The 17,511-nt window shown below is 42.0% G+C and overlaps 1 protein-coding gene across 7 annotated transcripts in view; it reads left to right on the top strand.

Moving 5' to 3' along the window:
• celf2 (cugbp, Elav-like family member 2) overlaps nt 1–17,511 on the top strand; it is a 120,461-nt gene that overhangs the window by 34,796 nt on the left and 68,154 nt on the right. For 3 of the 7 annotated variants that reach the window (XM_077501453.1, XM_077501451.1, XM_077501452.1), the window contains exon 1: nt 8,668–9,049. The exons of 3 other annotated variants lie outside the window; for them this stretch is intronic. In XM_077501453.1, coding sequence (XP_077357579.1) covers nt 8,973–9,049 — 77 coding nt within the window. In that variant the 5' untranslated portion in view covers nt 8,668–8,972. Of the gene's footprint in view, nt 1–8,666; nt 9,050–17,511 lie in introns of those variants that run through there. One more of the 7 variants, XM_077501449.1, reaches the window with a different exon arrangement.

Here is a 17,511-nt window from a genome sequence, read left to right as displayed (position 1 = left end):
AAGGGGATAATGTAAAGAGTTACGTGAGAAGTTACAGCAAAAAAGTCATTTTGTTATGTAACGTAACGAATGTAAGGGCGTTAGTTCCAACACTGCTCCTTCAGGGGAAGCGCAGGTGTCGTGTAAAGATGGCCGATTTTGTCCCGTGTTGCCAAACGTTGTAATGACGCCAGATCCCATAATGCACTAATGAAGCTGCATCTTCCTCCTGGCTCAGCAAAACATGCATAAATCACAATAAACACCAACATGAATTTTTAATTACACGCCTGCGATGGCGGCTTCTTATTGGCCGAGGGGCTTGGGAGAGGGCAGCAACCTTCCAGGTGTGTGCTGAGTCGACTTAGGAATGATTTCCCAACATCACTCATAGCCGACACATTTTTCAGGGCAAGAAAACATCCACCCATCCATTTTCTGAACCGCTTAGTCCTCACGAGGGTCACGAGGGTGCTGGAGCCTATCCCAGCCAGCTTCGGGCAGTAGGTTGTTGTTGACTGAATGAATGAATGGAAAAATATAATAAAAAAAAAAAGGAGAACCATTTTAGAGAGCCATGCCTCAAATGGGAGGGCACAATCATCTTGGTGGGCGGGCACGGACCCCTATGGCCCGCCCATGATGACGGTTGTGATTATATGAATATTTACTGAGAACTGAATTGATGCTTTCTTTTTTACCAAAGACATTGGCAGAGGATGGAAACATAGATTCCAGTTCTTGTTTCAGATCATCTGACTAATCTCCTCATCCGATAATAGTATGGATCTTTTCTTGACCTTGATTTTGACCTAGTCTGGCTCTTATCTTGGTCCTGTCTGCACCTAGTCTGGTCATCTGAAGAAATCTAGACCTAGTCTTAATCGTTCTCTTAATCTTGACCAGGTCTGCATCATTTCTTCATCCTTCACCTTGACTAGAACTTTAGACTGAGTTTAGATATGTTTTTGGTCCTGACCTACTGTGGTTCTTATATGTGGCCTGCCTGAGGGGGGCGGGGCCTTCCCCAAAGACAGTCCCACAAAATTGGCAAAATCGTATAGATTCCTATGATAGGGTTTATTGGAATATTTGTGTCTTTCTCTGCATGTTTTGTACTTTTTTCTTTGCATCAGAGCGCTCGCAGTCGCTACAGTGCCACTTTGCCCTTTAGCTCATTTGCATTTTTGTATTATTCCACCCACACGTGAATGAATATGTATCATTTGTATTCTTCTCCTCGTGTCAGCCACTCTGAGGCTTTCCAACAGTTCAGTGGCTAACAAGAAAAAAAAATATTTATTTTTGCCGCCTGGCGGAGAAGTGTTAATAGCGCCGATATTTGGGATTTTGCTGTTCCTTTGCAAACGTTTCATTCATTCGTGGTTACTTCCTGGCGCGCAACTTTATTTCAAGTTATTGATTGAAGTTATCAGTTCTGCCACGTTCCCTCCAAAAAAAAGCTTCTTCCAACCTTCAATTGTAGTTTGAGGCTAACAAGCGCAAAGAATATAAAAGCCAGGAAGACTGTGGGATTTAAGGACAGCGGCGTCCAACCATGCGGAGCAGGATTTGACATTTTCCCAGCCAACCGACTGAGGCTGCATTTGCGTCCTGGTTATTTATTTTATTTCACCACTTTGGCTTTTGTCTGCTCTCAGTTGAGATGATGGTGGAATAAAGAAGAAAAAAGAAGGGGAAAACATTCACCTTAGCTTTGCCATCCCAGCAGCAGCCGTTCCTGTTTTACAAGAAACAGTATTGGAGGTACTCTTGGTCTTATTTTGGCGGTGAGTTTTCTTTTGTTTTGGTGTATTCCGTATCTTGTTTTGGTCTTATTCTTGACCTAGGGTTCAACAAACTGTGAGATTAACACTGAACAACGAGTTGACATACCCTCAGATAGGAAACCCTGCACTTCCGATTACAGCACAGCTGATTGCAGTGAGTTATATCAACGCTGAGTATGTGCACCTGGAGTTACTACCTAACTTAAAAGACCGCCTCAATGGAGCCCCGATTCGTCGAGTCACCATGGCAACGGGGACGCCGAGCATGGCGCCGCCCTCTGCTTCCGCGTTGCTGTTTCTTTCTATCTTTCTTTTTTTTTTTTTTTTACCCCTCTCAACCGAAAATCTTAATGCGATCATATGGCGAATTTGAACATGTCTTTCGAAAGAAAGTGCAACACCGCAGCGGCTCCCCATAGAAGAAGGCGGCGTCGGAGAACGTTGCTGCCCAGGTCAATGTAAATTTAAATGTATACCTTTGCAATCACAATAATACAACAGGAGAAACCTGTTGAATGAATTCATTTCATTTAGGTGCAATGCTGCGGGAGAGAAGCGCACTTGACATAAGATGAATTATTAAAAAGTTAGATGAATTATGAAAACATCCAAAGATGTATAAGAAAAAAAAGGGAGCGTAACACATAGGTCTTTATGCTGCGATCTGAGCGCATATGACTACGTCTGGTAATGTTGCAAATTTAAGGACGGATTAAGTTGTTTATTTAGATGATGGACTGTGATATGAAAAAGTACCGAAGAGCTAACTGTCCGGAAATGCCAGCATATCTATGCGCGGTCTGATGACAATCTTGCGACGAATATTTAATTCCCTGTGCAATAATGCGGCACTTTCATGGCATGCCATGTTTGTGCCAAAAGTGGACTTTACTCTATAGACTACAGGCGTATTTACGCAAAAACTCACCGCAGCGAACTTTATGAATGAGGAAATGAATTGTCGCGTGTGTGTCTGAAAGGGGGCGGCGACGGAGTAAACCTTGAGGTTTGTGGAAAACCTGCTCCCGACCAGGTTAGGTTCATGGACCATGTTACTATGGTAACTGACCGAGAGCTTAAATGACCTCTTTTTGTGAAAAAGGCGAGAGTTCCCTCTTATCCTCTGGTTTAAGTTGAAGGGTTGAATTTGTGTTATTGTTTCTCTTTTCTGCTCTGGTTTGGTGTGAGTGCGGAATTAGAAAAGTAACGAAAAAGGTGCATCCCATCTCCCTCCCAAAATGTCCCGACAGGCATTTTCCACCGGACCCCCGCGCTGTACTATCGGGCTGGAGATGAGAGCGTGGCACTCGGTGTCGTTAAACAAATGTTATTGATGTTTGCAGCTGCTAATTTAGTGTGGACTCTACATGTCGCCGCCTGGAGGGGCCGGCCAAAAAAAAGGCTTCTGAGGCCTGCCCTTCATTTGCGACATTGCAGACGTTCTGCCTCAATACGCCACCTAAGTTTAACTTATTTAAAAATAATAATAATAATACAAATTATATATGTGATGCAGAAATAGAAAATTGGGATGAATCGCAATTAATCGTGATTAATTACAATTAAAATTAATTAATTTTGAGACTCATTTATGGGCAAATAAATCAATTTTATTGAACTTACTTGTTATACATTCAAATGGAATGGTTAATGAAGAGGTACTGCACGTGGAGCACATTGCTCCGCCTTGTATGCGCAGCCGCAGACAGAGAGAGACAGGAGGAGGAGAAAACAGGAGAGGAAAGGACGACACACAATAGCGGTTTGTACAAGATGAGCCGAAAACACAGTAACTTTTGGAGCCATTTTAATTGGTTAAAGTCAAAGAAGGGGCCGGATCAATCCGTCCAAGTTGATATGTTTAGGTTTTTTTTGTTTTTTGTTTTTTTAATGCAAATTTATCTTTGCTTGATAATTGTTGCTATTTGCAGTCAGTAGAGTGCAATATTTAGTTCACCAAGTCATTTATCAAAATATATGGTAAATTTCCATTTCTTTTCACTGAGCCGAAAATCCCATCACTTATGTTTTTGTCACATTAAATTGAGCAAATCTGTTTTTATATCTGTATTTAAGTGCAGTGTTCATGTTTAAAGTGTGCATAATGTTGACTATAATATTCAATAGACCTTTTAGGAATAAAACCTTATGCTGTCATTGTTCTTTGTCTCAGTTGCACATGCCAGTAGGTCCGTTTTATGGGATTTGATTTGTGGCCCATTTAGTCGGCTTTATGCGCCTCTTTTACAGCAAAAATATGGAAATTAGGCACTGGTGGTTGGACGATAGGGATCATTTCCTGACCACTAGCCCGCCCCGGCCCGCCTCTCGTGTCCATCTAATGGCCCGATGACTATTTAGCTTTTTTACTACTCTGCTGATACACTTGTTGGTTTAGCGCCGCCGCCCCGCTCACTCTTCAAATATGGCCTCCCTCAAGTATTTTTTGCTCAAGCAGCCGTTGTGGAAAACGACAACGCCACCATTAGCGGTCGGCCACTCCACCAATGGAAGGGTTGCACACCAAGTCCCCGTAACAAGGATTTAATCTGCCCGAGCACCTTTTCAATCAGCGGGCATCAGCGAGACACGACTGTAATACAATGCATGGCCACACTCGGGGTTATTGGAGGGTGGGGATGGTTAGGGGGCAGGGGGGAGGGGGTTGCAATCGATACATGCAATCATACACATTGTGATTAATGTGGATGGTCGGGTCTCAAGTAGGAATATGAATGTGAGTTGAAATGGTCTAAAAATGCATCTGTTGGTTGGTTGTTAATTAAAGTGGTATGCTTTGGATTAGGTGTTTACTGTCGATGTGGTATGCGTTGGATCATAGACAGACTGTCAATCTAATACAAAGAAAAAAAACATATGAGATGTGTCAAATGTTGGTATGCTAACTAATAGGGATGTAACGATATCCAAACATCACGATATGATATTGTCACAATATGAAGGTCACGATACGATAATTGTCACGATATTGTGGGGGCATTGGCGATATTTATAAAAGATCACAATATTGTAAAAAAAGAGCTCATACTTTAAAACGCACAATATTGTGTTTTTGTACATTACAGCAATGCATATAAACCACCTACAATCTCTAATAACAATATTGAGGCACGTACTTGGTAATGCAAGCACACATTGATCGCTTCACAAGCAAATTAGGTTCCCCTTTATATAACAATTAGCATAGATTTTAAACATAGAAGGCCAAAACATCCCTAATGAAAATTAAATTGTACTAATAAACTAGCCACTAGAGGGTGCTAGAACTGCACAAATGGAAATCAACTGACTTTTTTTAACAGATGTGTTCCTTTTAAATATTGTGAACATGACGACGATAATGTGGCAGTTTTAGTATCACGATATCACGATATTGTCCTTATCGTTACATCCCTAGTAACTAATCCAAGTAACGCTACAGTAAAATATGTGCAATTAGTCGGAAGTACGATGAATGAATTATAGATTCAATTTGCACGAATTGGCATGTGATGATAATACCTGTGCACGGATTTTGCCTTTGTATTTCAGCAATGCAAATGAAGAGATATACATATGGATACTATGTTCATATGCATAATATTGATTATATGGAATACGTAGAACGTGCTCAAGAATTTGCAGGCGGTTGTTGTTGCTTGTGCGTGCATGTGTTGTTGTGGGAAGCCATCCCCACAGGATCAGTGAAGCTGCGCCGCTTTCAAATGAAAATAAATGAGAGGCAGTGACCGCCTCTGCCTGGGTCCCACTTTAATGAGGAAAAGGATCAGCGAGGGTGGGGGGGAAATTGGAAAGTGTGCCAGAGATTGGTCAGAGTTGGCGACGTCCAAGGAGCAGCGGGGCGGCGGCGGCAGCGTGATGAATGGAGGGGCTCTCCGGAACGGGCGGCGGCGGCCAATTACAGTTGGGGAGCGCTCTGATGCGCCCCAGGTGGAGAAGTCAGCGACACCCCAACCCCCCCATCCCATGTCCACCGCCCGACATTTGCATGGAGAGGAGCAATCACTTGGCATTCAGGAGGAGCTCGGGGGGCCTCATTGTGATCCGTGTCGGGACGGAACGCTCCATTATGTGCTCCATTTGCCTTGATGGAATGGATCCAGGCGGCACGCTGGATGAGCGGCGAGCACGGCTGCCTCGCAGTTCCCGAGTTCTGGGTTCAATTCTCCTTCTTGTTAGTGCGACAAAACTCACTTATTAGTTCTTTTTTCAGTTGTTTTCAATTACCTTGTCTTTCTTCGATGATAAAGTGGTTAGCAGATGTTGTGCCAATGTCCAAATGTTCATAAATGTTATAAAATAGGTACCGTATTTTCCGCACTATAAGGCGCACCGCATTATAAGGCGCACCTTCAATGAATTACATATTTTAAAACTTTTTTCATATATAAGGTGCTACACTAGAGGCTGGGGTTACATTATGCATCCATTAGATGGTGCTGCGCTAAAGGGAATGTCAACAAAACAGTCAGATAGGTCAGTCAAACTTTATTAATAGATTACAAACCAGCTTTCTGACAACTCTATTAACTCCCAAAATGAATAAACAGCTGTTTTATTATTTTCTCTGAGGTAAAGTATTAGTATTAGCTAGCGATCCAAGATGGTGGGATCTTCTGCGCATGTGCGTCACCGATCGTACAGGGTCACCGATAGCGTCTTGACAGCGACACCTGTTACGGCTCAATATTGATCCATATATAAGGCGCACTGGATTATAAGGCGCATGGTCAGCTTTTGAAAAAATTGAAGGCTTTTAGGTGCGCCTTATTGTGCGGAAAATACGGTACATTACTGTAAAAAAAAAAAAAAATAATGCATGCAAAATTGCACTAAACAAATCCACGAAACAGCAAAGCTATGAAAAGTGAATCGCGTTTTAGTGAGGGAACACTTCATTTTTTAAATGTCCATCTTTTTGACCTTATGGAAGTGGCCACCCTAGATAAAAAGCATTTTTTTCCAATTGTATTTACCAGTTGTTTGCACAACATTTTCTTCAACGTAGTGCACTAGTGGGTATCATATCTGCCTGGTAGTTTTGAGGTTCACTCAAGCTTGTATCCAAATCAGGCGTCATGAATACACTCACAATAAGACATGCTAAATGTAGCACATTGGACAAGAAGCAAACAAACAAAATAAAATATCCCATGACCAGGCATCCATGTTTCCCAGTAGTGTTGGGTAACTGGGATCGGTAACTGGAAGGCCGCGTTTCCACCGGCATGCTCCATTAACGAGCGGGTCATGGCGACGAGGCAGCGGCGGTTGGAGGAGGGTACGTACACACTGTCTGAATGTGTGTGCTAGCGCTTCCGCTTTAGCTCAAACGCAGCTGCTTGCCACGTTCAATTATGGATGAGCGCCTCGTGAAATATTCACGTGTGAAAAGATACCCACAATCCTTGGCGAGGATTTCAGCTTTGATGCTTGCAACTTGCTCCTAATCGTTAACGGGTCAGAAAAACAGGGACCGTTACCCCTGAGAATTTTATTGTATACCATCTGCTGAAAAAACTCGTCCGAAGCAAAAACCGTTTTGCTCTGACGCCATCTGCTGTTGCCAAGGAAACTAACTGAAGTGATTTTAAGTTTCACATAGACAAAAATAGTGTTTCAATGCCATCTTGTAGCATTGTTGCTAAATTTCAAATCATTTAAGGGGCTTTCAGGTACTCATCAAGTCTATTAGTTTGGGTATATTTAACTGTTAAAGGGGAAGTAAAGTCAAGTTCTTTCCAATAATATGTTGTATGCATCCCCACTACAACAGCAAAATGCAGCCGTCTTCATCCACCTCAGGAGCGGCCATTTTGCCACTTGCTGTCGACTGAAAATGACATCACCGTGCCAAGTGGGCTCACAGCTCACCTGTTTTCTGGCTTTGGTCATGTGACACTGGCAAGCAGAATGTCATATTTAGACTAGTAGGGGTGCATAGAACAAATAACATTTTTGACATCACTTTCCCTGACCGGCAGCCATTTTTAAAGCAGAGTTCCCTTTATTGGCAGCCATTTTAGAGCAGATTTGTATTATTGGCCACAGTTTTTGTGCACTATTGGTTGTTGACTGTTTTGTTTGCATCTGAGATATTGGAGTTGTTTGTTTCCTCTCAACACAATCAATTTCAAGAGAATTCATCCAGAAAATAAAACTCTGACATGTTGCTGCCTGTTTACATCTTTTTTCCTTCTTGTCATTATTTCCCAAAACGCGACGGCGGCACCTCATATTTCACGGCAGATTAAAGCGCCGGCATGCTAATTGTGTTAAAAGCCGCATCACCTTCCTCACATGGTATGAAATGTTGTTTTGTGGAGCTCCAAGGTTGTTGGGTTGTTTGTTCGGGGGGTTTTTTCAATCCTGCTAACTATGAAACGCGCCTTGGCGGAGGTAAGAATGAAAACACATTCATCCTGCTCGTTTTCTAGCTGACCCACATCGTCTTCCTTGGTTTGTTATATTACATGGCTGCCAGCACAGCCCCCTTGTTGGGGTTTTCACTCGTAATGATGGAGAAGTGGGACAACATGGAAGGCGTGCAGTGGTGGGCGCAATGAAGGCAGGAAGAGACAGACAGACATTTTTTAGATCCTCATCTGGGTGGCAGGTGGCTTTGTCAGGACACATCTGGATTCTAGACAAGCACGCACACACACACACACACACACACACACACACACACCCACACACACACACACGAGAAGTGTGAGACTGAAAACGGTGAAACCCGGAACCTCCCAACTGTGAGGCAGACGTGCTCATCACTTGTGTGAGGAACTGACGACGGAAATGCACTTTTCACTGGAGTCACATTGAATGGGTGGCGTGGGGAGGGGGTCTGCTCACTTCAAGAGCATTCCTCAAGCCCCGCCCCCACGCCAGTCCGCACCTTGCTCGACAAGCAAGCGGCCACGCGTGCGCGCCTTCTTCACCGACGCGAAAGAAATCAAGAAAATAGCGGGCGCAAATTGAGAGAATCGCAAAGAGTAAAATTCAGATTTGCGGAAGCGAGAGGAGGAGTTGTGACGAGCGAGAGGAAGATGTGATGCGCGGTTGTGCCGAAGAGTCTTCCGTGGGGAGGACGCCTGTCTACCAGTCAGCCTGCACCTGTCCCCCGGTTCCCCCCACCCCTTCTCCCCCAAACCCTCCCTCCCCCCCTTCTTTGGAGCGACCATGACTTCCGCGTACAATCTGGACTTCCTTCCTGACATGATGGTGGAGAGCCGCCGGCTCGTGCCCACGGACAGAATGTGAGTTCTGCTCTCCCCTTTACGACTCTTATTTCTCTTTATTTATATTTTGTGAGTGCGTACGCGTGTGTGTCTGTGTGTTGGGGAGGCGCTTTAAGCCGTCATTGTCTTCTGTGGTCGCTATGTTCGCTGTCTTGGTCCCGCCAGAGTGTTTGGGTATGCGTTTTTTTTATTTAATTTTTTTTTGGGGTGTCACTTTTTGTTCCACACACGTGTTTCTTCTTTTCAACCCCCTCCCTCCCTCCTATGTCCCACTTCTGTCCCCTTGGCTCAGCTGTGATGTTGTGTAGTGCGTTCAAGTGCAAATGCAAGTGTGTGTTTGTGTGTCGTGCATACACACGCAAACTTGTTCAACAACACACACAGCGAAAGTGTGTGAGAGAATGTCATGGAAGGCTGCATAACAGTGAGAATACATTTAAATGCTTGTCTTATTTGCTATCTGTCACATGAGAGCCCTCGTTCCAGAACATTTACTGCTCACTATTTAATGCATGCAACGTGACATCCATCCATCCATCCATCCATCCATCCATCTTCTTAACCGCTTACTCCTCATAAGGTCGTGGGGGTGCTGGAGCCTATCAAAGCCGGCTTCGGGCAGTAGGGGTACACCCTGAACTGATTGCCAGCCAATTGCAGGCAACGTGACATAATTTTTTGGAAGATTTTGGCATAATTATGCTAATCTCGTATGTTAACCTTGTGCCTTTCATGTACTGAATTTTTTTCCATCTTTTAGTGTAATGTTCTATTGTAATCTTGCAATGTAACATTTTCGTCATGATGTAGCCTAATGTGATTGGTGATTCCAAAACAAATCACAACATTTTGTGGCTTTCAGCGATGTATCATCATTTACTGGCCTCTGGCAGTGTAACGTGTCGATTTTGTATTGTAAATTTTCACTGTAATGTGCCATTTAAGGCACCCCATGATTCGATTTGATTATGATTAAGGGTGATACGATTCGATTATTTAACAATTATCACGATGATCATCACGATATCACAGTTCAGCTTGTGAATGTCACATGACCAAACCTAGAAAACAGGTGAGCTGTGATTGGTTACCTGAGCCCTTGTGATGTCATTTTCAGTCGACAGCAAGTTGCAAAATGTGTTTTTAAAAGTACTATTTGTCTGTGAAAAATTATGAAAGTATCAAATTAATTATAGACAAAATATTAACTTTTTATTCCTATAATGGGCTAAATAAGCGAAGTATCCCTTTAACGTTTAGTGGTGAGCTTGTATTGTAACATAATGTGATGTCATTCTGTTATTGTGCATTTCTATGGCCAAATTTGTAGTAATGTGCGTTGTGCTGGGTAGCTGGTAATGCAACGTATCTTAATAGTCTTGTAATGGAACATGTTGCGGCTGTTGAAACTCAAACTAGCATCTTTACTGAGTTATCTTGGCTTTGTCATAATGTAGCTTCTTGTCACATCCAGCTGTGTTCATATAGCATAAGAAATTTGCCATCATGTAAACTCAAGCAGCAGTCTTCTAACGTGTCTGTTTATAATAACGCAAATTAGCGTCTTTCTCAGGTTGTATTGCCTTTGTTAGCATTTTGTAACTTTTCAATTTTCCCCTAATGTAACACAATTTTACATCATGTGCAATTTTCCAGTTGTCTTATAACATGCGGTATCCTTTTTATAAGGGGTGTGAATTGACTATGACTTGATTTGATAACGAATAATTCCGATACGAAGCTATAAACTGATTATGATTTTTTTGAGTTAGCAAATACTGATCAGCAAAGTTGTACATGTACACTGTAAGATTTGAATGAGTATCTGTGTGAATTTGTATGAACATTTATTTATCTGAAACTTGTTTGAACAGCATTGAAATAAAATATTAATGCTTCATGTTCCATTAATATAATATTCTTCATGCTTAACGTGTAAACCCTAAGTAAGACATTTTGTGGAATATTTCCATCAAAAATTGATGTTTAAAAATCGATTCGGCCGCATATTGAATCAATTTGAAAATTGCGTGCTGTAATATCGCGACATATTGCCAAACCCCAACTTTTTATCATAACGCAACTACCATCTTTTTTGTAAGGTAACATGGCGCATCTCAATTTCAAGCTTATCAGTAATATGTAATATATATTTTTATTCACAACACAAACCAGTATTTTCTTGAGTTTTCTCCTTCTTAAAATTTAACAGACTATATTAATACTATATTGTGTTTGCTGTCATGTAAAATATATCAGCAGTCATAGATAAACTCGCATCTTTCTCATGAGGTAACATAGTATCGTAACAAATTGTATTTTGGTCAAAATCCCAAAGTCAGCAACCTTCCCTTAAATAGCTTGTTGCATCTTTTTTTTTTTTCTTTTTTTCCCCCCCGGAAACCAGACTTGCATATTTATTGTCAGGTAGCATCTTGTAACAAACTGTGTGTTTATCATAGTCAAAAATTTTGCAGTGATTTTATCACGTCACATCTTTTTCTGAAATGCAATAGTGTCTTTCACATATTTGATTGCCTTATTTGTAATGTAACAAATATGTTCCTCGTCATCTAAAACAGTGGTTTTTTTTCCTAACACAAACTAGCATCTTTCTCAACAGACAAGACGTAGCATCTTCATAATGTACAATTTAACAGCTATCATAAAACATGTTTCATCTTTCACAAGTTGGATTGTCTTTCTTGGACGTAACAAATGTAATAAATTGTAAGTTTCTCGGAAGGTCAAATTTATCAGACTTATGGCATGTATTTATTTATTTTTTTTACATGTTGGCATCTAGTAAGAAATTGTGTGTTTGTAAGTTAAATATAATTGATAAGCCGATTTGTGAAGTTGAGGCCAAAGTGTGCCTGCCGGTGGGCGTCCATCATCTGACTAGCGTGATGCGGCGAGGCGCTCTCATTAATCAGGGAAGGCTTGGCACTAGTTCGGCCTTGTGCCCAGGCGAGCCGGCCCTTCCTGCCGCCAGAGGACGTGGGAATGATGTGGGCGGGCAGCGTGAGACGGGCCCGTCTGCGCCCTCGCCGAGGGGGCGGACAGCTCGGTGATAGCGCTTAGCCCGATTTACCCAACCGCACTTCTCCGCTTGCAATGTTCACCCCGCTAGCTCACTTGTACTTGTGTGTGATTCCGGCCTTGTGATGCTTTTTGGAACTCGGACATGTCATTTTTTTTCTCATAATGTTGCAGATTTTATGTTACATGATGTTTTAATCTTCTCTTTTTTGCTATGTAACTTGTTTGTATTTATGTAAGGTGAGCGAGGTTGTCAGACTAACGGTGAATTGAGGCTATCCTCGCTTGCCTTTGTGGTTGGGTAAGCACGAGGTCTCGTTCCGGCCGGGCGCTCTCGACGTGCGGCTGGACAAATATTAGCTGGCGTCACATTAGCAGCAAGCGCCATGAACAGCTCGATTCCAGGCAGACAGCGCCGACGTGATGCGGAGCTCAAGCGGAACGGCGCAACCGCCGCACCCGCTCACGCCGGACGTCAATCCCGGAGAAACACGTGACCCGATGCTTCCTCCCTCGGCTTGGCAAATCTCCCGTCAAGCTTCCACCGAGTCCAAGACTTCATGCGGGAAAACCTGTGGCAGAACATTCGAGATTTTAGCGTACTGTTGCATCTCGACATGGTGCCCTATCAGGCCTGCTTAGGAATTTGTAAACCGCTTTTGTAGTTGGAGAGACTCTTGTGATGTGTGGAATGTGCCATGCCGAAGAGTGGCTGAACTGATTATGTGGAAAAACTGTGCAATTAGTTGTTTGAAAGAAGTCCTAAAACTTGGGATGCACGATAATACTATTTTCAACCGATACCGATAAACGAATAATTTAGAAAGTGCCGATGTTGATAGCCGATAAGTAAGCCGATAATTGCTTGCAAAATTAACTTAAATATAAAGTCCTCCCTACAAGTCGAATGATTGTAAACTTGACCACACGTACTCAGCAATCTTCCACTCAACACTGTGTTTTTGCATTTGCATTTTTAGGGTTGGAACACCCATGGAACTAGGGGCGTGAAAACCAAATAAAAAGAGAGGGTGAGGAGAGGATTTTATTGATATCTCTGCTTCAAAGACAACCATTAACTTATTCTGATTTTGCCAAAACAAAACGGTCACGTTTTAAAAATGCAACAAACTTGATGGAAACTTCCGGTATGGCGAGGCATCTTTTTCCAAAAAAGGCCTGTCTCGTCACAATTAAAAACTTACTGTGCCTTCATCAATCACCAATTGTTTGAATTTTTGCACGAATTCGTCGGCCGTTAGTGAATACATTTACGTAAAACTATCTAAACACCTCATGGCCCCAGGGGCGAATGACGAGGATGCTACATTGACACATTCTATTCTTTATCTATGGTCACATACAGTACAGGTCCCTCTTAGCCAATGGGATGCCAGGAAGATGCCAGGAATAGCCAATGGCAGAGCAGCTGTAAGTATGTTGCATTCAGGAAACTCTGGGAACTGGGAGTAGCAACCCATACTGTAGTTTTACCTTTCGTATCTTGAAACTTCTTTCGTAACAAGAGGCAATATTTTCCTGTTGAGGAGTTTCGTAATTTGAAAATTTCGTATGAAGGGACATTTGTAAGTAGAGGTACCATTGTACAGTGTTTTTACTTCAAATGGAATGAATCAATTGTCTATTCTTCAAATTTCCTGATTGTAAAAAGGCCACAAGAGGGCAGTCAATACGGCACAAGTACTGATATCCTGAAATAAGGCCAGGTATCCATATCGGTACTCGCCCATCGCTAGTTTTTGGGCTAGCTGAACCTGAGTGGCTTGTTGATGGCATGTTAAAGTGTGACTTGATGTTCTCTCGCTTCAGCACACACGTGCTCTTTGTGAATCGAGGCGTGTGAGTAAGATGTGTTGAATGCTTTTTTTGTTGTTTTTTTCCAAGAGGAGTATTTATCAGGCGGCCTTGAGAGAAGCGGCATGCTTTTTAGAGACTCATGCACATGCGCGCACACACACACACACACACACAAGCTCATGTGTGTTGTCGGTGTCCCTAGGCCTCCGGAAAATGCACAATGAAGCTTCTCTTCCTCGCATATCGTCCCCTTCCTCCCCGGGATCATCAATAGTCAGCCGCGGGGAGAGCTTAGCACTCTTGTTTTTTTTTTTTCTTCCCGTCTTCTCCTCTTTTGCGCTCCCTCTCTCGCTCTCCCCATCCATAGTCGTCCAAGCGTGCTAAATGATTCCCACCGTCAAGCCTCCATCCAGTCTGAGAGCGGCTCATTACGGCATCGGAGGAGAGGAATTCCGGATTAGGGCCTGGAGAGAGACGTGGAAATAGCTGAGAGGGATGAACTCATATCCATAATTTTGCATTTCAGCTTGGGAAAAAAAAAAGGTCTGGTTGGTGGACAGAGTTTGAGTTTAAGGGCAAAAATACAGCATCGACCTTATGATATGATGAGAGGGATTTTTTTTTTAATTTTTTTTTTACTTGCTAGCAAAAATTTGAGACCTCACAACTTTACTCTCAAACTGAACATAAAACAAAGAGAATACAAGATTATACAATATAATAATTATACAACCTATCATCTTAGCTGGGTGGATGACTAGTTAGCACGTCCGCCTCCCAGTTCTGAGGACTCGGGTTTGAGTCCAGGCTCCGGCCTTCCTTGGTGGAGTTTGCATGTTCTCCCCGTGCCTGCGTGGGTTTTCTCTGGGTACTCCGGTCTCCTCCCACATTCCAGAGACATACATGGCAGGTTAATTGGGCGCTCCGAATTGTCCCTAGGTGTGCTTGTGTTTGTGGACGGTTGCCTGTCTCTGTGTGCCTTGTGATTGGCTAGCAACCAGTTCAGGGTGTCCCCCATCTACTACCTAAAGCCAGCTGAGATAGGCTCCAGCACCCCCGCGACCCTTGTGAGGAATAAGCGGTTAAGTAAATGGATGGATGGATGTACATCTTAGCCTTCTGCTAGCTTAATGCTAGCACACAACGCAAAATGTCATAGACAGGTTAACAAAATTAGCAGTGACAAGCCAGTAGTTCTAAACCTTGAAATAACTTAAACTTGAACACACCGAGTGCAGCAACACATGTAAACAAACAATATAATACTCAACTCAAAAGCATCTATTCTTTATATATTATATTCTTTAATAAATGACCATTATTACTACAGCATACAAATCACTTCACTCATATTGTTTATCTTGGGGAAAAAAATGGGATCAGTAGTACTTCAGCAACTACAGAGTATAGAGTATAATGAATATCTGCCTGGTAGTATTGTTATGATTTTTTGTCCACATTTTATGTGTTATCATTAAGATAATGCACTTGAGTGAGGTTTGGTTGGTTATTTGTGCCACTATTTGCCAAACTGCTGTAGGTGTCTCAAGGCACAAGCCAAGTTTCTGTTAAACTTTCAAGAAAATTTCCAGTCTTTTTGCAGCCCATGCAGCGTCTCATAACTTTCATCTTTGTTGTGTAACGAAGAAGATTGCCAAGTGTAATTTCCAGCAAACGACGCATGTTCGAATATAGGCCAGTCCGATTGGGAATCAAAGCTATCGTGCGTGGGCTAAACGTTGTCCGTAAATCCCCGTCTGGTTGTCTTTTGGCATGTCTTCATGTGGCTGGGCTGCTTAGTATGGACGTGGCAATGGTGCGACGTGAGCGCACATAACCCGCCAGCCTGTCAGGTGTAACCTTGACTGCCGCCACCGGCGCGTGAATGCTAATCCGACGCCGGGGTGCCCAGCGGGACGTCTGACGCCAACGTCGGCGCCATCGGCAGCGGACGGCATCGTGGCACATCCCTGCGGAGTCTTAGCTCTCTCATTATGTTTTATTTCATTATTTCAGTGTTTTGTGATACATTTGTTATTCTTCAAAATGTCTTGCATGTAATGCAATTAAGTAAAATAAAATCAAATTGTAAAAAAAAAAAGGAAAGGAAAATTTTAATTGAAAAAAATAGAAAAAAACTAATAAAAAAAATCAATTTTAGACTGGTATACATTTACAGTTTATATTTTGCCAAAAAAATGTCAAAAATTCTCATTATAAGTTTTAGTGCTGTCAAAGTTAAAGCGGTAACTAATTAATCACAAAAAATTATCGCATTAGTCATGTATTAATGCAGATTAATCACACTATTAATTTTGACCACAGATTATCCTTTATCTTGATTGCGGATTGTCACGTTAAAGGTAGCACAGGTTATGTTGAACAATAAACATAACTACATGCATTAAAGTAAAGCATTTAACAAATGTTTGCGTCTGGCATTCAGAAAATTTGTACGTCAAACTACTGGGGTCATTTTTTTATTTTTTTTATTTTTAAATTATGCAAGTAATTAACTGATTAGAAAAAGAGGAGGATGAGAGTGCATTGGGTAAAAAAAAACGTTGAAGACGTCCTCATAAATGTTGAAAGAATTAACACATAACTGGCGCTTTTCAAATTTGTCGGGCAAAAAAATTTGAGAAAAAAAAGCCTTTTTAATTAAGCGATTAATCGTGATTAATCAAAATTCTAAAATGTGATTAATCTGATTAAAAATGTAATCATTTGACAGCTCTAGTTACAACTAAACCACTCTAAAGCGCAAACACCTTCGCACAATTTTTGGTAGCGGGTTTTTTTTTTAATTTATTTAATTTTTTTTCTCTTTCTTGACTAAAGCAGCTTTCTGGCATTTGTATCAATGTGTGTGTCGCAGATCGCAGCATGATCGATGGCGCCATTGTTGTGCTATTATTGTGGGGCGGGGGCGGGGCTGAGGGTTACTTTGACGGCTTTATTGGGACGCATGATGTAGTGGTTGTCCCCAAAGATGGCCAGAAATGCACTTGCTCTTTTGCTGCCGGGTCCCCGGGGTGGCGTTTGATGGTTTGGGGGTGGGGCACTCATAACTGTGATCTAATCAGCACACACACACATTCTTGTACATATATCTTTGTGAGGACATCCATTCACATGATGCATTTCCTAGACCCTTACCCTAACCCCAACCATCAAAAATGACTGCCTAACACTAACCCCATCCATAACCCAATTCAAACCTAAACTCTAAAACCAAGTCTTGACCTTCAAAAAGAGGTCTTGAGTTGTGAGGACCGGCCAAAATGTCCTCACTTCACAAAAAAATTTCCTCATTCTGTTGGATAAAGTTGTATTTTGGTCCCCACATTGTATTATGTACAAGAACACACACGCACACACGCACGCATATTTGAGAGACAAATTTGTTTGCTGTCATAATCAGAGCTACTAAAACATCTGGGTTTTTTTCCTATTCCTGGATGCACAAATTGCAGATTATATGAAGACTATATTAAATATAAAAATATAAATGTATCCGTCATCGGTATCGACCATGCAAAGCAGGAAATTATCGGTTATCGGTATCGGTCGAAATTTTTCATATTGTGCATCACTAATCTGAAGAATTGTTTTTCTTA

The sequence above is a fragment of the Festucalex cinctus genome, chromosome 16 (assembly GCF_051991245.1).
Source record: "Festucalex cinctus isolate MCC-2025b chromosome 16, RoL_Fcin_1.0, whole genome shotgun sequence".
NCBI classification, from domain to species: Eukaryota; Metazoa; Chordata; class Actinopteri; order Syngnathiformes; family Syngnathidae; genus Festucalex; species Festucalex cinctus.
The sequence above is the reverse complement of the archived record's forward strand: the minus strand, read 5'-3'. Positions and strand labels throughout refer to the sequence as shown.